The sequence below is a fragment of the Drosophila kikkawai genome, chromosome X (genome assembly GCF_030179895.1).
Source record: "Drosophila kikkawai strain 14028-0561.14 chromosome X, DkikHiC1v2, whole genome shotgun sequence".
NCBI lineage: Eukaryota > Metazoa > Arthropoda > Insecta > Diptera > Drosophilidae > Drosophila > Drosophila kikkawai.
The window spans coordinates 11,401,734-11,421,944 of record NC_091733.1 but is presented as its reverse complement, the minus strand read 5'-3'; the positions used below and the strand labels follow the sequence as shown (position 1 = coordinate 11,421,944).

Below are 20,211 nucleotides of genomic sequence, written 5' to 3'. Positions count from 1 at the left end.
GGTTTTTTTTCACTAAACGCTCGTTTTTGAGAGGGTTTACGAACGTTTAGTGAGACTTCTGTCCAAACTGGCGGATTAATATCGTTTCTAAGTGCGTTTACGAGCATTTTGCGATATTATTTCTATTATACCTCAACTTAACTACAAAAAATCGACATATCGACTGAGAAATAAGGCTAAAGGCCCATTGCATATTTGGTGATGATAATAAATAAAATACTAAAGATTAAAATTTAAACATTTCTAATATAAACTGTGATATGTTTGGCTAAAGTAAAGTTTCCTCTTTAATTAAAAAACCCAAGCGTTATTTTCAAATATTTTTATTAATTTTTTTTTATTTATTTTTTTTTTTTTGTTTTTTGTGTATATTTTCTTTGTTGTTGATTTTGTTTTGTTTTTGTTTGTTTTCTCATTGAGACAAATATTTATAACAATATTGTAATTTCTACTGATTTTTTTTTATTATTATTTTTCTTTTTTTTTGCATTTTCGCTTTTGCTTTTGTTTTGTTTTTTTTTTTCGTTTTCTGAATTACCTTTCTTCGGGCTGTGTGGCTTATACTTGTTTCCATTTACTTTGTTTTCCGCGCTTAAGATTTAAATATTAAAATTACTAGCTTAAGAATTATGCAATGACAATAAAAATATTTTATTTACTTTGTTGAATGCAACTTTTGTTGATTTTGTAATTATTTAATATTTTTGTCTGTATTTTTTATTGTTTTCCCTTCCTCCGTACAGGACAAAAAAAAAAAAAACATGCTTTTTGAATTCTCGTTCTCGTTTCGTTTTTGTTTTGTTCCGCAGAAAGCAGTTTTGATTTGGACATCAAAAATAGAGAGATATACATGATTTCTTATGCTTTTATTACCATTTCCGTTTCCGGTTGTTTTGTTACATTTAAAAAATAGTTCGTTCTGCCTGGCCTTGTGCCTCCGCTTGAACTTGAACTTGGTTTATCCATACATTTATCGTAATTGTCCCGCCATATCTACCATTCATAACAACAACTGAGTTGATCACAAGAGATAACGAGAGTGTTTAGCTTTCTATATATATATATATATATATATATATATATTATTTTTTTTTTACATATATATACGTGTGTTTTATACATACCAAAAAAGCCTTCTATTTTTGATGATTCAGGGGCAGGACCCTTTCCCTATTCCTCTCTTTCCCTCTCTCGCTCTCTCTCTCTCTCTCTCTCTCTTTCTATTCTCTGTCTCTATCTGATTGAAAACAAGATTCACAAATATTACAAATAGTGTACAAATATTCGCTAGCTACGTATATCTCATATATAATTTTACATATAAACTGTTTGTTTAAAGACAGGGGAGGTGTTCTGCTGCGATTTCGATTTTCGTTTCGTTTAAAATTATGTAACAAAGTGTTTGAATAATTGAATTCATCCTTGCCCAAGTGCGATTAAAACCTAATTTGAATCCTTTTATAGTTACACTTTTTGCGCTGCAACACGTACATACATAAAACATATATTCCCAGTGGATCAAAAGACAATAGCAAAACAAAACTATCGTAAAACGTTAGTAAATAAACTCAAAAAAGAGCTTCTAGCGAACCGAAAGCGAGTGACTTTTCTTTTATTATTTATGTCCAGTTTTTTTGTGTCGTTAAGATATTATAAATATTTCACATCAAACAATAGTTCAAGTATCGCTCACAATTTTTTGATCCACTAGGTATTTTGATCAAGAGAAAGTGATTTGATAAATTTTAAACAATTTTTTTAATGGGGGAGACTTCAGAAGACACCACACATCTCTTTCTCTCTCTTTGTATCTCTACCTATCTCGTGTGTTCCTCCTAAAATTCGCTAAGAAATAAAATATAACACTTTCGCTAGACTTGCATGTCCTGCAATAATTACGAATTAGATAAAACAAAATTTTTAATTACAATAGGCTTGGGGGGGGGGGAGGTGTGGTAGAATCATAGGGAGAATGGGAGTTTTTGGGCTTAGGCTATACACATTTTTTGTGGATATAACTTCAGTATCGTTAAATTAGCAAGTAAACTAAGGCATAATTCTAAATCATAAACATAATATTAAACTTTTAAATTATAAACATAATTACATTGTGTTCTCTCGTCCATCGTCAATCGTCCATCGTCCGTCTCCGTCTCTGTTCTAACAACAGCGCGATCCCACATTTAGCTCATACATGACCATTTCATGGAATGCCTTTCCATGAACTGAGCTTCGTATAAACGCAACAACACTTAATGTACACACTATCCACATATAGCGCTTTCTATACGTATATAAATCATGATGATATGCGGATCCATGCAGCGCTGCTGTCGGGCGGTTCGTGTTTGCGTTTTCCAGAATGGCGCAACCGTAGCCATAACCTTTGCTGGAGGCGGAGGCGCACGCCCCACATTCAATCGTTCTTGGTCTGACAGTAGAGCTCCTTGAGCGACTTGAGCTCCTCTATGAGCGCTTTGTTTTGGTTCTCTAGCACCGCCACGCGATTCTCCAGGCACTTGATGTACTCCTTCTTTTTGCGCCGGCACTCACGCGCCGCCTCCCTGTTCTTCTGCAGCCGGATCTCGCGTTTGCGCGTCTGATCCTCCGCTATCCCGCTATTGTCTGCAAGAAATAGGAATAAGAACAGATGATTAGTTATCCGATTAACCGATTGTGTGTGCTTTAATTTCCCCAAAAGTCGAACTCTCTGTAACTCGAAAGGGATTCGAATTAACTCTACTCGAACTTGGATAGCTTGGAATTCAAAAAGATTCATTCTTTTTATAAAAGCAATAGACAAAATAGTTACATGAAAAGTTTAATTTTAATAATTTTACGTTTAACTTTGAAATAAATTTAATTATACATATTTGGGATTACGAAAAGAACCATAATTTGATGTACAAATATAATACTATTTAAATCGATTGTATCAGCAAGTTCGAGTTGCAGGAGTTCAATTCTAGCGCTATTTAAGGTCTATAGATATAAGTTCTTTGGATGGGACTATTACTGGTGTTGTAAGATATCCGATTGGATAGGTAGTACGCCGGGTCCAACTGCATCAGTGAGCTGTTCGTCGCATTGCCCCCCGCACCGCTACCCGCCAGCTGAGAGTTGAGCACGCCATCGGACATGGTCAGCGATGCGCCTGCCAATTAGGATTCAATTCGATCAATTCCAATGCAGATGCAGGTTCGGGTTCGGTTTTTGGTTTTTGGTTTCAGTTTCGGAATTTGTCGGTTTGGGGGGAATTGTTGTTGAGTTGTTGTTGTTGTTGCGGTTGTTGTTCAGGACAGAATTAATTTTGATAGGTTTTTTTATATTTTTTTTGTGGAGTAGGAAGGCAGTCGAAAAGAAAACAATGGAAAAAAACAACAATAAAAATTATAAGAAAACATATTTTTCATTTCAGTTTTCAAACGCAATTTTAAAATTTTGAACAGATTTTATTTTTTTTTTAATTTCTTTTATGATCTTGAGTGGGTGAGTGCGAGCGAGCGGGCGAAATAGAGAGTTAGTCAAAGAGAGTGGAGAGAAGCTGGTTAACGGTTGAAGTACTGTTAGGTGAGGTTGGTTGTTTCTTTTTTTTTTTTCAGTTTTTCTTACATAGTTTGCATAATGAGCTGTGTAATAACAACAACGGCAACAACAACAGCGATTTTACAGCAACAACAACGACAGAGCGAAGTAAAGGGGGACAGTAGCAAATAGAAGAGAGAGGGGGAAAAGGTAGGGGTAGAGACAGGCAGCAACAACAGTTTTAATGAAGAAGTTTTAGTAAATCTTACTTGTTTTTAATTTGTTATTGTTGATATGCCTGTCTCTGTATATATACATTCATATACATATATATGTATGTATTTGTATATACATATTGTATGTATGTTTGTATTTGCACAGTTGTGGGTGTGTGTGGGTGCTAGTATGTGCGTGCAAGGGTGAGAGATTTATTTACAGGAATTTCAGAATTCTCTACAACGCCTTCTTAGCTTGTCCTTTCGCAATATTATTATTTCTATTATATTTATAACTATTATCGATTAAGCAACATCAACAACAACAGCAAAAAGGAAACGGACTGTCTCTAACAAAAAAGTAACAAGATGCGTAACGACATTTGCCCTAACAGTACTAGGTTGTGCGGGAGCAAAAGAATGCGAGTGAGCGAGCAACATGGACGGATACAACGGTACATGTATTCACAAAATACAGTTGTGAACAAAATAAGTCAAGTCTTATGACATAACTAAACATGCTATTTACAATGTCCTGGGAGTCTTCAATTGAAAGCCCGAAGGAAATGACTACGTTTTTTCAATATTTAAGGAAAAAATCGATTAATTTTTACAAAACTAATATTTAATGTTAAGTTTTGAAGGATTTTTGTTAAATGTCTTTACAAAACGTGAAGTTTTACACAAGCTCTAAATCAGTTACTGAATTACGCTAAATAAATCTGTAAACTTTATAGGCTCCTTATGCATTATAAGCTTCTGATCAAGGGTCCTGTCTGGGTCTCAAAATGTTCAAATGAATTTTTCACTACTGAATGCTATTTGCCCCAACCGCAACTGTACAAAACGAATGACCAATGTGAAATGTTGGGTTACAAACACTGCAAGAATGAATGGATTTTGATGGATCGACGGATCAGCAACCCTTTTGGGAGTGAGCCAAACGATTGCCAGGCGGCTCGGTTGCATCCTGGGATGACTAATGAGAGATCGGCTGGCGCGATGCGTTGGGTTAGCAATATAGAGAGTTGAAGAGCGACAGAGATGTGTTCGAGTGTTGTGGAGCTTACTCCCCTGGACTGACTTACCGCTTATGTCGGGTCCACTGATCTCGGTAAAGATCTTATTGTACGATGGCCGCCGCGTCAGCTCGCTGCGGTGATGCTGGGAGTCGTCATCCGACAGACTCTCGTCGCTGTCCTCCTGATGCTGCGTGTTCGGCTCTGGTTTGATTTTACACGTCGGAAAGGTTGGAGGGATCTTCGGAAATTCGAAAATGGTTAGTTCGTTCGGCTCCAACTTGGGGCGCTCGCTGAGCTACGCACTTTATTACGCACTTGCACTGCATTGCCGGAGGTCGTGTGTATGACCGTCGAGTTGGCCGGCTTGGCCACATAGACCACTCCCACGCCCTTGTGCATCGCTGTGGCGGCGGCCAGCGCCTGTTGCTGCTGCTGTGTTCCAGCCGCTGTCTGTATGACCCCCGAGGGATTGGCCTGTATCACGGATTGCACCTGTGGGAACGGAGTTTTTGTACAATTAGAATGGTACCGGGGAAAGGGCCTAAACTGGGAACTAACTGGATTCATAACTGCCTATAGAGCTGATCGTATAGCAGAGGGGAGTTAAAGGTAGCCCAGACGCAATAACCTGCCTAAAATAGAGTTAATATCCCAGCTCTTGGCTAGGAAATAACTCAACACTGGGCGCCTTGCCACTCACCTGCAGGCCGTGCTGCGCCAGCGCTTGGATGGGGTACTGTATGTTGCAGTTGGAGGTGGTGGTCAGCACGGAGGCCGCTCCCTGCGAATTGTTCGCCGCTCCAGCCGTTGTACTCTGTGGGTTCTGTTGCTGCTGCTGGGGGTTACCACCAGCACCGCCTCCTCCTCCGCCGCCACTACTTGCCGCCGCCGCTGCTGCTGCCGCTTGGGCGGCAACGACATCAACGACATCGTTGGAGGCCGAGGCCGCCGACGAATTGCCGTTTTCCTCGACGATGCTGTTGTCCATGTTGCCGATCCTGGCGATCTTCAGCAGCACCGAGACGCTCTCCGACAAGTGCTTCAGTTTGGCTTCCGTTTCCGCTTCAATTTGGCCAGCTTGAAGGGGTTGCTGGAAGGAAGATCGGATCGGGAGGAGGGCCGTTGTACAATATGTAGATTTATTTATTAAACCCGGATAAATCACTGATCACTGCTCTCTCTCTCTCTCTGTCTCTCACTGGTCAATGCTTGGCGGCTGCTGCTGTTCGACTGTCAACTGTTGTTGCGTTTGTTTTGTTTGGCGACAGCGACATACAGCGATGACGAGTGATGATGATTACGTTTATGTTGCTGACACCAGCAGCAAGAACAACAACAGCAGAAACAACATCGCGCAGTTGTGTATATTTCGGTGGAATGACGTCATGACAACGTTGTGTGTGCGAGAGGCAGCAAAGCAAAGAAAAAAAAAAAACAACGAAAAACACACACACAACGCACGGAACAGAACAGAACCAAAAAAAAATCAACTTACTTTCTGATGACATCACTAAAAACGTTGCCTCTTGTTGTTGTTGCTCGCTCTCGCTCGCTCTATCCCTTTCTTTTTCCCTCTCACTCGCCCTCTCTCCAGCGTGCGTGTCGTTTCCTTGTGTGTGTGTGTGTGCGTTTGTGCGCGCGTTGCACGCTGTGCTGGCAACTTGTTGAAAAATCCGCAGATATTTTTAAGGGGGATGCAATGTGTTTGTCTATAACCCGTGGCTGGGGGCTCGTAACTCCCGAAATCAACGATTCCTGTAGGGACTATAGCGCCAGGTATGGCATTTTGAAAGGCTCAAATCAGAGAGCCAATCACACGCACACAACACCAGCAGCACCACCGCAGCAGAGGGAACAACACCAACACCGAGTTGGTGCGACAAGTTGGCAGCACGCACACACACAACTCTGCTCGGAGCTCCGCACTGCTCTCTCTCTCTCTCCGCCTGTTGTTATCGTTGCCTACGTTCCTTTTAATTTTTTTCACACCCCCGAATCACGGAGCAGACGTCCAATTTTGGAGGTCGAAACACCGAATTAGAGTCTTCTGCACTCGCACTCACGCGTTTGCCTTATCCACTGCAATTGCACGAAACGATTTATTGATAAACTCCGTTTTTGCGCAAAAATCGTTCGCGTATTGCTGGCTCGCTCACTAGAGCTGGAAATAAAATCGATTCCGCACTCAACGGATCTCAATTTCCCATCTCTAGGAACATCGATTTCGTTGCGGACAATCGATTATATTCGAAAATTTTAAATACACTTAAAATTCAATAGATTAAAATAAATTGAATTGAATAATAATGTATTTCTATATATTGTTCACTCAAATTAAGTAACAAGAGCCATGCCTAAAAATTATTTTTGTTTCAATGAGCGTAGCTTGTTTTTATTTTCAGCGGCAAATAGTGCTTATCGTCGGCGGTGATGCCAGATTTTTCCGGCAGTATTGCCAGCTTTGCCTTTTTCCGTTAGATTATTTAAATAATTGTTTTTTGTCTTAAAAGTTATATATTTCAATTATGATTTTTAATATATTCCTTACAATATTATAAATATAAATGGTGTATTGTAATTTAATGTTTCACTTTCACAATATTGTCTGAAATTCTTTGTCAAATTGCATTTTTTATTTTTCCATTTTATAATAAATTTATAACATATATGAATTGCACACAAATCTTTCGAAATTCATATTTAATTCAAATATTTTTGTAGCCACAATATTTTATATAGACAAAAAATTACCTATTATTTACGCCCAAAAGTGGAAAAACAATTACAACAGATGACTTACTCCCGTCAGTCGCAATGAGGTTTTCCTCTAATTGCTGTACAGCTAATAGTTAGTGACTATACAAGTACATATGTACTATATGTAAGTTTAAAAGGGCATGACGTCATCATTGTCTGACATCTTCGCGGCAAATTGGTGAGAAAAAAACAGACCTGGAATAATTTGGGGTCCACAACAGCTTTAGTTTAATAGTAAATTAGTGCAACGGGGTGGCAAGTGGGCGGACTGCAAATGTCTGTGTCCAATGGTTCTTTTTTGTGGAATATTAATAACATCCATTCTATTTGCATTATTTTGGATGGTTTTTTAATCGACTTCCCTTTGAGTGACATAATAATTGCCATTAATTACGACCCATCACGAACCCTGTAACGCCCAGCGCCCACTTTTGGGGGTTCATTCTGACGAACACCGCGCTGTCTGAATGGCTAACTGACTGACTGACTGACTCACTGCCCCATGTGAGCCGTGGATACCTTTGCGCCGGCTGACATCACTGGCTAATGAAGTTTGCCCTGTTCCCCGCAAAGGGAACGGTAAATAACCCATTTTGTACTGCGTTCACACCTGCGGCCAGCGCAATAGCAGAGCAAAATATAACCAGAAATTGGCTAAAATATGCGGTTTCATCATTTCAGAAATTTTCGTACAAACCAAACATGCACAGCAAAAAATATAAAAATTAAGCTAGATAGCTTTGTATAGTAGGGTTTTGTATACCTTTGCAGTTGGCAATTTGACCCAACTGTTGCTAATATTGATATCATAAAAAATTTATTTATATAAAATGTACATTATTGCCCTATTCATTTTATGATCGTTTCGATGACAACTATTTTTATTTTGATTTTTCTAAAGTATTATTAAATCAAAATATAGATCGCACATATATTAAATATAACGATTCGACATTAAAATATTAATTGATTTTTAGTAAAATATTAAAATAAAGAAAACATTAAACATTATTCATTGCCATAAATTAAAAAAAAAATGTTATAATTAGAATTGCTAAAAAAAAAAACTAGTTGGAGATTCCCAATTCGATCGAATGATCCAGTTGCCAAATACAATGGTATACAAACTACGGCCTACCGAAGAAAGCTTCCCTTCAAGTTTTTGTTTTAAAAATTTGTTGCTTTTTGGCATTAGCAAACAAAACTCAGCAGCAGCGTCAGCGGCGATTTTGTTGCTTTTGCATTTCAATCAATTCCAATCAGAATGCATTTCGCATTTCGCTTTCGGCTTTTGATTTGCCCTAGCCGAACCGAAGCAGCCCCCCTTCTTCGGCCCGTTTTTTCTCACTGTGCACACGACGTACGCAAAATTGACGTCAGCATTTTTTATTTTTACTCGTTTCCATTGCGTTGGTGTTGGTTCGTGTTTGTGCTGGTTGGCTTTCTGTGAATCTCTGCTCTCCTCTCCCCAAACCCCACCGCCTCACCCCTCTCTTTCTAACGCTGTTTGCTTGGCTGAATTAATTAAAACTAAATGAATGTGCAATAACAAAAAACAAAGCCACAACAGTTATTACTTGTCATGCACAAGCTAAGAACAAGAAGAACAAGCAGAAGAAAGCAAAGGGAGTGGAAGTGAGTGAGACAAAGCCATTGACGACAGGTGCCGTTGTTTGGGGCACAGAGTGAGTGAGAATAAAGGAGTGCGAGGGGGAAGGTACAGAGGGAGAGGCCTACTGCATATGGCCCATAAACCCCCGTGGCTTAACGACTGGATTATCAACATATCCATAACCATTTTGATAATGCCCCCGAAGGACAACAGCTCAACCATTTATTTTAAATATTGTCTAGGCAGTTGGTATTACTAATTATTATTATTATAATTATTATTTTTAGTCTTTAAAGTTATTTAAAGGATTAAAAAATGAATGCAGCTCCCAGAAATATTAAAATATTACTTTAAAAATTGTACTTTAAATTTTGTTGTCATCTCATATTGTTTATACTTGAAATTAAAAAAAAAAACAAATATAGTAACAAGAAAATTTCAAGCCCTTAGAAAGCATTGCTTATTTGTCGCCGTGCACACAACGACACGGATATTTCTGTCCGTGTACGTTATCAGCTGAAAGGGGGAGCTTGTGTTATCAGCTCGTCGTAGTTGCCGGCTAATTATGCACGGTCCTAACCAGTTGAGCTCTTTAAATGTGCAAGATTAGCGGGAACGGTGTTCGTGAGTAGGGTGGGAGAGAGAGAGTTCATTCCAAAGTGGTTCCCCCAGGCAATAGTAAGCGATGGTAATTTACGACTTTGCTATCTAAGCGGCTCGACTCCACTATCGCAGTGTCAAGGCGAAGCGCTCTATCGCCTCGCCGCATTCCGCCCATAACTCATTGATTGATAAGTATAATCCGCTCCTCTCTCCCTCGCTTTTCATGCTCTTCCGCATCGTTCTCTCTCTTTTCACCCATTGATGATCGCGCCGTTATGGGTTTGTTGCCTTTGCACTTGCACTTGCACTCCCACTCCCACTCCGCACACTCACACTCTCTAACCCTCTCCCTCGCTCTTAAGCTTTCATGCATTCCCTCGTCATTTTTGGTGTTTATTGCTTACCCGCGCTTCGCTTGCTTGTTGCTATTGTTGTTGCTTTTGCCGCTGCTGCCTGTTGACGTTGCTGACTAATAACAATGAAATCTTTGCATAACGGCAAACACAAGCACTGCACAACAAAAACAAAAACAAAAAAGTAAACTAACACAACACAACACGCGAGTGTGTTTTCGCTCTATCTCTTTTCGTCAGTCGTAAGCGGCTTTCAAGTCGAGGGAGATGACAACAATGCAAATTTAAATCCGAAAACACAGCAAAAACGGAACAAAGAATATAAAATAGCTTTGTTATTGTTGCCCGTTGTCGTTGTCGCTGCTTTTGCCTCCTTTTTCGTGTCGTTTGCGATTACGTCAAGATTTTTGTTATTTTACTGATTTCTATTTGATTACACGCTCTCGCACACACACGCCCGCGCCTACATACAGCGAAGCTATAATTATTTACTTGCACACACTTGCACCGAAAGAAAAGAATGTTGTTACGGTTTTTGGCGCTCAAAATTCGCTGCTTTTGAATCGTCACCTTTGCTGTTCCCGCCGGCGCCTTGCTCTTCTATTGCTGCTTTGTTTTTGTTCTAACCACACCGCTCGTGTGTTCTGTGTGTGTGAGGTGGTGTCGTCTCTACGGTGGTGTGAGTGTGTGTATTTTTTTTTTTTTGGGAAGGCCGTCTGTTCTCTACGTAGTCAAACTGAAACTGAAAAGTAGCAGCGATGATGACTGACTAAGCGACGGCGCGGCAGCGGTGGCGGCAGCGGCAGCGCTGCGTGCGAGCGTGATAGCCAGCGAGAGATAGAGAGAGGCGCAGCGACACACGTCATCGCAGCGACGGCTACGCCGGCAGAGCACAGCTGAGTGAGCATATGATTGAGGGACGGCCACCCACTCTCCCTATTCCTTCTTATGAATTCTTCTTTCCCACCCACTCGCAATTATCTTTGTATATTGTTTCGTAATTTGCCGTTACTTCGGTGGAATAACTTGTGCAGGAACAACAAAGAGAACGGAGCGCCACGTCAACGTCGTTCTTTTTCCTCACCTTTACAGACATACACACACACACTCGCACTCAATAGGATGCATAAATATTTTAAAATAGCCAGAGCCAAGCAGCGGTTGCGGGAGCGAGATAGCTTCTGCCGTTATCGCCTTAGCGCACAGTTATGGCGTAGCAGCTTGCTTGCCGACTCGCTTGCGCGCCCGCAGTCCGTCACCCGGTCGCCCTTCTCGCTCGCACTTGCACGCCCCCACCCAGTGCTGCATACTTTTCGGTGTTGCCCTCCCCGTTTCCATGACAATTTCCTCAAAGAGAACTGCAATTGAAATGGAAAAGCAAGAAGTGCTGGCAGATTCTACCACCCACTGAATAACACTATCTGTTATCTAAGCAAAGGGAGGATTTAGTTGTGCTCAGTAACCTTTCCACTGCTTAACACTACCAATGTTTTAAAATGTTTAATCAGAAGTTTTAATTTATTCTTTAATTACCAAACTGTATTCAATAATGTAAACTATCTTAAATAATTACCTGGAACAAATAAGAGGAATTACCCAATTTTATAACGTTTCACTTTGGCAACGTTGCGTATGCGTTATGTGTGAGACTCCCCGTCTTTTCGGCTTCTTATCTCACCCCTTTGCTGGCAACTCGCCTCTTTTATCCCTTATGCCCTTCTCCCTTATTCCGTTCCCCCTCGCTTTGAAAGTTTAGGCTGTCGCGTGCGGCTCACATGGCGGATACGTTACGTGAGAGTTACCAGGCGTCGCGGCCACATCGAGCATACGCAGCGTTGCCTGGCCGTGACAGGTGAAATCCACTCAAAAGCAACGCGCGCTCACCTGGCCCCCGCGCGCGCAGCGTTTAATGTGATTTGAAACTGTGATCTGCTTGTGGCATTTATTTAATGGGAACGGAAGCTGCTGCTCGAAGCAACGAGGCGTTAAGCGAATTGCTTCAAAACAAAACAAAAAAAAAAGCGATAAACATGAGCCAGCGATAATAAGCCACAAATGGCAAGGAAACGGAAGTCCTAGAGGATTATTACTTAATTAGTTTAATAACCAACATAATTATTATCTCTATTTGCAGTTGAATTCGCTGGCAACTTACATTAAAAAGTTTTGCAGTTTAATTATGAAATTGAAACGTTTTTTCTGCAAACTGGGCTCCCTATATAATTCCATTTGAATATATATAGTATGCAAATACGTTTAGATATTTAGTTTTAAGTTACGTCACTTAATTGATTCATTAAAAGTTAGGATACTAAATGGGCACACAACATTTTCCGTAATTATTTTAGCAGCCACGCAAGTGCACAGACGCACTCTTGCTGTCTTTATTTATTTATTTATTTTATTTTATTTTTTGTGAATAATTCGCAAATTAGTTTGGCAAAAGTTTTCGCTCTGTAGGGCTAAAAATAGCGGCACCGCTGTGGGGTTAACGGCGCTGGGCGAGCCAAGCGTGGGCATCAATGACGCAGGCAACAGGCGGAATTCTGGCATTCAGTCAGGAAGCAACCAGAAACAGACTGTGGAAAAAAACAAAAGGAACGGCGAATCGCAACGTCACCAGACGCGCTGTGGCATATCAACAAGCTGAAGGTGTGTTTACGGGGCCAAGCCCCCGCCATCTTGCCATTCTGCCATCCTACCATCCTGTCTCCCCGTGGAAAAGCGGAAAAAGGACGCAGACAAAGCGGTTTATGCGTGGGTCGCTTCGTCTGCGTTGATTGACAGTTGTGCCGGTCGGTTATCCTTCTGTCTTTGTCCGCCGCCATCAATCTGTCTTACTCTTGCCCCCGGTTCATCTTTGCTATCACGATGCAGGCACACAGAAAAAAAATCGAATACAAACTACTTAATTCGAATAAATGAATTTCTTTCTGTTAAATAACAATGGCGAGCATTATCATATTATCATAATCATATATATTGCAGATCTTCTAAAATACAATTGGGAATATTAAGAATAGCTTTCGGATTCTAAAATCTTTGAAAAGGGTTTCTAAAAGTGCGCTACAAAATGTTTACCGTATGAAAAACGTATCATAAGTCCAGTTTCTTAAACATAACATTTTGTAGTAAAGTTTTTGGAATCTTTTAGATATCCCTGGTTGTATTTTAAAAGATTCCAATTTTAAAATACAACCAGGAATATTAAGAATATCTTACGGATTTTTAAAGTCTAAAAGTGTGCTACAAAATGTTCAAAGTATAAAAAACGTATCACAACATTAAGATATAACCTTTTGTAACAACGATTTTGGAATTTTTCGTATAATTCTGGAGTCTTTTAAAATACAATAAGGAACGTTATGAATATCTTACGGAATATCCTTGAAAAGGGTGTCTAAAAGTGTGCTACAAAATGTTCAAAGTCAAGTAACCACATTTTTAAAGGTGTGCAATTTGTAAGAGTAGCATTTTGTAGCAAAGATTTTGGCATCTTTCCGGTAAATTGTAAAACCTTTTTGATTTCTATAGCGCCTCCGAAAGTATAAGTTAATATATGATTCAGAATATTATGTACCTTTCTTACCCCTGAATGGCTTAATCCCAGGCAGATAATTCTAGAATCTTCAAGTTTAACTATAAGTAAATCACGGCATAAACCCGGCCCACAAGCGGACGCCGCTTAGGTAAACACGTCTCTTGGTCCACACCTACACAACACACACCACACACACTCTAAGCACATGAATACACACAAGTGTAGTGCAAAAATTGAGTTGACGCCTGGCAAGCAAACTTAAGCTGTCATCCGCATGCTTGGAAAAGCGGCGGAAAAGCGCGGGGCAAGCACATACACATACACACACACACACGAGGCAAAGGGGCGTGGTGCCGAGAGGTCGCCTGGTGTCATGTTTACTTAACGTTGCCACGCGACAACTTGTTGCACGTCCTCCTGTCTCCTGTCCTCTTGAAGGAAGCTCAAAGGAAGTCGGCAAAAGCAAGGAAAAACAGCAGTAAAAAGGCAACTTCCAGGAATGCCAGGATACTAAGGATCCGGGTTACTCTAACTAAGTTTGAGGAAAAAGGCTGAGAAAATAGTTTTTCTCAAGAAAAAATTAGTACCTTAACTATAAAAATTGTATAAAAATTATCTTATTTAATTTTAACAAAGAATGTGCAATTTTGTTCGGAAAATGTCTTTGTTTCAGTTTTTATAATAAGTTTTTATATATAAGGGTCAAAAGTAGTGCTAAAATATACTTAATTCAAAGAACTATAGCCAAAGGCTTTGGAGATTTAAAAAGAAATTGAAACATGTCTAAAAGTATGCACAAAAAAAAACGTAAAAGATAAAGACTTAATCAGAGCTTTTCACAATCATAAATCTAAGAAAATGATCTTTAAGTTATATATTTAATTTACTTTCGTATAAGCTTTTATTTAAAGACAAAATCATTTGACAAACTCATAGTTTAAGTGAACTCACCCTTGATTGAGGTATCGAAACGGAATATCAACGAGCACAGCCCCAAAATCTCTTAATGATTTTAATTAACAAAGTTTACCCTCACATGCGCACGAACTTGACCAGCTTGCGGCTGCTCTTCCGGAGCAGCACCTTGCCCAGCGGCTGGCCAAAGCCCTCGAACTGCTGATAGACATGCAGCCCACGGACCACCGTCGCATGGACAACGCCCCTCAGCCGGCGGCCCGCATACGGTGTGGCCTTGGTGGCGGTAAAAAGCTGCTCTGGACCGGCAGTGAACTCTTCCTCCGGGCACCACACGCAGAAGTCCGCATCGTAGCCCTCGGCAATACGTCCTTTGAAGGCGGCCAGGCCGCAAAGCTGAGCGGGTTCCAGGCACATCAGGCGATGGATATCGGCAATGCCTAGCGGTGATCCTGGAAAGGTAAAAGGATACAATATACAGATTTGGAATTCTTAAGATATAGGTCTAAGATATAGTCTAAAAAATAATACTTTCGTGTTTAAAATCTCTTTAAAATGTGTCTAAAAGTATGCAATAAAAGTTTAAAATTTAAGAAATTTAAAGTTTTTTTTTTCACTTTATTTAATAAGGCATACGGAGTGCTATTTACCCCTTTGTGACCTTTATATCTAATCATTCTGCCCTAAATTTAAAGTAAAATCAAAAGCCTAATAATTTTGTTTGTCAAGTCTTACAAAGGAAATTAAGATGCTTTTCCTCGAAGCCCACTTTTAAGTCACAAATAACTAGTCCTGAGTTCCGCAAAACTCCACAAACACGTATTGTTGTCCAAAGGATGTGGGCTTTCAATTAAAATACGTTAAAAATAGTCCCCAACTTCTAGAAATGCACTGGAAATCAGGACTCCTATCAAGTGGGATGATATATCCTACATGGCCTGACTGCGTTCCCGGAATACCACATCCTACAAAGACTCGTTCCCTCCCACTTTACACCCCGTCCACAGTCGTATGCTTGATATTCCTTGTAAAAACTAATATACACTAATGAGCTGTTTACCCCTCCGGTTGGATGCCGTCCAGACAACGGGCAGGCTGAGCTGCAGGGTATTAATGCCTGGCCAGGCTCTCAGGAAGTCACCACGCCCCCGGCCACAGGTTAGGGCCCGTGCACCAGGCGTTGCCGGTGAATGATCGCTGCCAATCATCCGGATAGCTCCGCCCATTCTCAATGCCGCCCACAGCCGCTCTTGATTGTCTTGCTCTCGAACTGGTGGCCATGTTTTGAACTCCGTTCCGCACTCGGGTACTTCCTCGGCGGCCAAAGCCAGATAGTGCGGACACGTCTCCATTGTCAGCTGGCCGCCCTGCTGGCGGCACTCCTCCTCCAGCGGCAGACACATGGCGCTGCTCAGGTTGAGGACATGAATGCGCCGCTTCGGGTGTCGTCTGGCCAGGCGGCAGAGCAACTGCAGAGCTGTGACCTCCATGGCATGAGGCCGGGTGGCCAAGAAGGTGGTGTACTCCCGAGGAGATGCATCCTCTGCTGGTTGGATCTCCATGGGAGGCGGTAACTCAGCGTGCACCTGAAAAATAAAATATAATATATTTTCGATCTTGTTTTATATAGTAAATAAAACCTTACCGCTATTACCGCTTCTCCCTCATCCTGTTCCTCGGCCAATCGAAGAAGAGCTTCCTCCAGTTGGGCCTCGTTAACGGCGGGAAATTCCTCAGAGACGGGCGCCGCTGAGCCATACAGTGTGCACTGTAGACCCATAACACCGGCGGCCAATAGGGGCAACAATTGATCGCCATTGCTGGGTATAAGGCCGCCCCAGAAACCCACATCCACATAGATCTTACCCCGGGCCGTTGTCGTCTTGGCCTTGAGACCTGTCACGCTCACAGTGGGGGGGCTGGCATTGGTGGGTCTGTCAATGATGGTAGTGAAGCCACCGGCGGCCGCCGCCTTGGTGGCCGACACAAATCCCTCCCAATCCTTTCGTCCCGGCTCGTTAATATGGACATTGGGATCGATAAGGCCCGGCATTAGGACCAAGTCTCCAAAGTCGTACACCGCCTCTGACTCCGTGTTGTATAGATAGGTGTTGACCTCCTGCGGCGACCGCAGCACTGGTGAAAAACTATATATTTTTCTTGTTTTTCAAAACAGTAAAAGAAAAAAGGATACGCACCACGCCGTATGATGCCCTCGGTATCCACAATAATTCCGCCATGGATCAGGACATCGTCAGGACTGCCATCGCCCAGGAAAATACGCCGGCTGAGGAACAACAGATCCATTATGGTAGCGTTTGTCTACTGAGAGCGCAAACTTTTGGATGTTTGTGTTTTTTTTCAGATCAGAGAAACTATATAATAATCTATTTTCGTAGATCTTGAGAGGGCTTTTGGGCGAGAGGAGCTCCTAACGGAAAGTCTCCGAGTTTGGCTCTCTACTTTTCAATTTATTTGTTTATTAATAAACAGCTAACTAAACTTTTTTGCAAATCTGGCATCTCTATGATTATGATATGTTAAATGACTATCTAACATTTACAGTTGAAGTATTCATGAATTCATGTTCAATATTCATAATAAATAAAATAAATTCAAGTATTAATGATTTCATAATTTATATTTTTATTGTCAAAATAAATACATAAACAAAAAATATTTAAGAAATCATGAATTCTAAAATGTAAATTATTCAAGGATAAAAATACATGCATTCAAGAATTCAAGAAATCAAGAAACCACCAATTTATATTCAATATTTTAAAAATTTATGAATATTTAAGAACTCAATAATTTAAGAATTAATATATTTAAAAAATTATTAATTCCAAAATCTATGTAAAATATTCAAAGATAAGAATTCATGCATTCAATAATTCACCTATTCATGAATTCACGTAATCAGAAATTCACCAATTCAAGAATTTATGTTTAATATTTTTAAAATTGATAAATATTTAAGAATTCACGTTTTCATGTTCAATATTTTAGAGTTCAATAGTTTAAGAAAACTATATAAAAATCACCCAAAATTTATTTAAAATATTCAAGGATAAGAATTCATGCATTCAAGAATTCAGGTAATCAAAAGTTCACAAATTCCAGAATTTATGTTAAATATTTGTTTTTAATTTATAAATATTGAAGAATTCACGTATTCACGTTCAATATTTTAGAATTCCATAATATAAGAATACATTCGATCCCTGATCCTGAACGGTTCTAAGTTCCAAATAATATATACTTCGCCTGTTGAGTAATTGAATTTGCTATGGAACTTTGCCATCGCTGGCTCGTCAGGGAAAATAGAGAAGAAAAACAAAAGTGGGAAAAACTTTGTTGACCCACAGCGAAAAAGGCCAAAATCTGCTTAATGAAAATCTCCGGCACCCCCCAGCATGTGTGCGTGTGCAAGAGTGTGCGAGTGTGTTGGTTATTTTTTGGGGGGGGGTTGGCCTCAACTTTATTTAAGTGCTGGACGGGTCGCCTCGTCTGGCTTTTCCCGAAGTCCGTAAGTTTTTGAGATTTATTTTGTGTTTGTTAAATTTGTGAAAAAATTTTTAATTGGTGGCGCCTCCCAGCGGAAGCTTAGCAAACCAAAAAAAAAAAAAAAAACGCGCCCGTACAGAGAGAGACAACAAGTGCCGACTGGTCGCTGGGTAGAAGGGAGTGGGTGGGGACAAGACAAGAGCAGGCGAAAGCGCAAAACGAAAGCGAAAACAAAAACGAAATCGAAAAAGCAACGGGACCCAAACCCAAAAACAAACTGAAACCGAAACCAATAACGAGGCGCAACGATACGCATACATACACACCGGCTCCCCACATGTGTGTGTGTGTGCTTGGACGGACGAAGGGGTGCGAGGGTGGGGTGGGGTGAAGAGAGAACGAACGGAGAAACGAATGCAGGCGGACGAGCCGAGTGCCGAAAAGTTCCACTTGTTGTTGCTGCTGCACGGCGAGAAATAGTCGAGTGCCTTTACCTGGCAAGATCAAGGGAATTTAATAACTTAAAATTTTAGATATGATATAGCTCATATGGATAAGCTGAATTTAAATCGATTTTGAAAAATTGATTTATTATATCGTTGAAGGGTAATATAAGTTTAGTCCGAAGCTTGCAAGAGCAGTGAAGGAGTAATTTCCGACCCTTTAAATTATATATATGTATATTCCCGACCAGCATCAATAGCCAAACCTTTTTAGTCGGGGCCGAAAGAAAAAATTTGTCTGTCAATATTTTTTAATTTTCTAGGGGGTCCATTCGCTAAAATTTTACGAAATTTTAAAATATTACGATTTCTTGAATTTAAAATGTAGTATAATGATTTGTTAACCTGGGAAAACTAGCTCAGAAAAGCTTTCCGAATTGATTGCTGTTATCCCCATGGCAAAATGTAAAGGTACACTAATTTCGGTTTCCCGAAGTATTTATTTTCTGTTTTTTCTTTCATTTCAACTGAAAACTTCTTAATAGCCTGTTTTACTGGTTTAATGTTTACGACGATTATTAATTAAATTTTGATTTATGTACAAGGATATAGTAGATATATTTTATTTTAATTTATTATTAGGTTAACAAATAAGTACTTTTAAAATTAAACTTTAAACAGTTAACACCTAATAACATTTTGAAAAAATTATGTATAAAACAGGATATGACTCCTTAACTGGATTGCCAAACTTCTAAGTAATATTTTAATACCCTGCAGGTGCATAACTATAACTTAAAATTCTTTTATTTTTAGCGATAAAATCTAACATAGTATCAATTATTGCTCATTTGTTGTCACTTAAAAATAAAGATTTTTATGAAAATATCGATACACTAACGATATATAGATATTTTCTGTACAAAATGATTGCAAGGCGATTTTAATTATAATTTATTTTTATAAATTTGTCTTAATTTTTACATATATTACATATTACATATATTATAAATGTTTATAAACTTATGTAAGCACTGCTTGTAATTTAAATTGAAAACAAATTTATTTAATTAAATTGTAATTATTACAAATAAAAATATCCATTTAATTATTTACAGTGTGGCCGTCGGACGCTGTTGCTGCTGCTGCTGTTGCTGCGTCTGCCGCTGCTGGCGGATACACACACGCACACACTTAACACGCACACCACCAGAGCGTTGATGAGGCTGCAGCGTTCCTGCCGCCAGGACCACCTTCTTGCTTGCCGTTATCCTGCTGCCGAGCTCGAGACGATGTCCTGCGGGGAACTCGTCGTGCTCGTGTCCTGTCGGCTGTTGCTGCTGCTGTTCGGCACCGAGACTCGCATTCATTCCTGTGCTCATCGTCGTCGCTGCTGGCCGCACATCCTCGGATCGAGTCGAGTTGTGTTGAGTGGAGTTGAGTCCTCGTCCATAGCCTCTGCGAGCCAGGATTCACTGCTCTTTGGGCAGCAACGCGACAACAAGTTGAGCTCGGCTCTAACAACCAGTGACCACCGAGCATCACGATTATCAGCATCAACCATCTAGAGCTAATCCGTCGGCCTTTTTTTTCAAAATTAAAACACCGAGAAACCGATAAACTACGTTTTCGATAAATAATTGCAAGTCAATCGAAAAAATTATAACAAAGCGAAGAAATCAAACAAATCGAGTAAATCGATTAAATCAAAATCA

The 20,211-nt window shown here is 40.1% G+C and overlaps 2 protein-coding genes across 8 annotated transcripts; both read right to left on the bottom strand.

Annotated features, from left to right (window-relative positions):
- Window positions 1–307: 307 nt before the first annotated feature.
- CrebB (Cyclic-AMP response element binding protein B) lies at window positions 308–10,810 on the bottom strand. Of its 7 annotated transcripts, none has more exons than XM_017179328.3 (6): window positions 10,658–10,810; window positions 5,463–5,852; window positions 5,066–5,254; window positions 4,829–5,000; window positions 3,017–3,154; window positions 308–2,625 (listed from the first exon to the last, which is right to left on the bottom strand). In XM_017179328.3, exons 2-6 carry the CDS (start codon window positions 5,748–5,750, stop codon window positions 2,417–2,419), a joined length of 996 nt encoding a protein of 331 aa, XP_017034817.1. In that variant the 5' UTR covers window positions 5,751–5,852; window positions 10,658–10,810; the 3' UTR covers window positions 308–2,416. The 7 variants fall into 7 exon arrangements, with proteins under 7 accessions (XP_017034817.1, XP_017034819.1, XP_017034815.1 ...); XM_017179330.3 differs by lacking the exon at window positions 10,658–10,810 and adding an exon at window positions 10,139–10,641; XM_017179326.3 differs by lacking the exon at window positions 10,658–10,810 and adding an exon at window positions 6,258–6,942.
- A 3,775-nt stretch (window positions 10,811–14,585) lies between these two features.
- On the bottom strand, window positions 14,586–16,940 carry LOC108083380 (allantoinase). Its single transcript, XM_017179127.3, has 4 exons — window positions 16,742–16,940; window positions 16,189–16,679; window positions 15,604–16,129; window positions 14,586–14,995 (listed from the first exon to the last, which is right to left on the bottom strand). Exons 1-4 carry the CDS (start codon window positions 16,848–16,850, stop codon window positions 14,661–14,663), a joined length of 1,461 nt encoding a protein of 486 aa, XP_017034616.1. The 5' UTR covers window positions 16,851–16,940; the 3' UTR covers window positions 14,586–14,660.
- Between the last annotated feature and the right edge of the window lie 3,271 nt (window positions 16,941–20,211).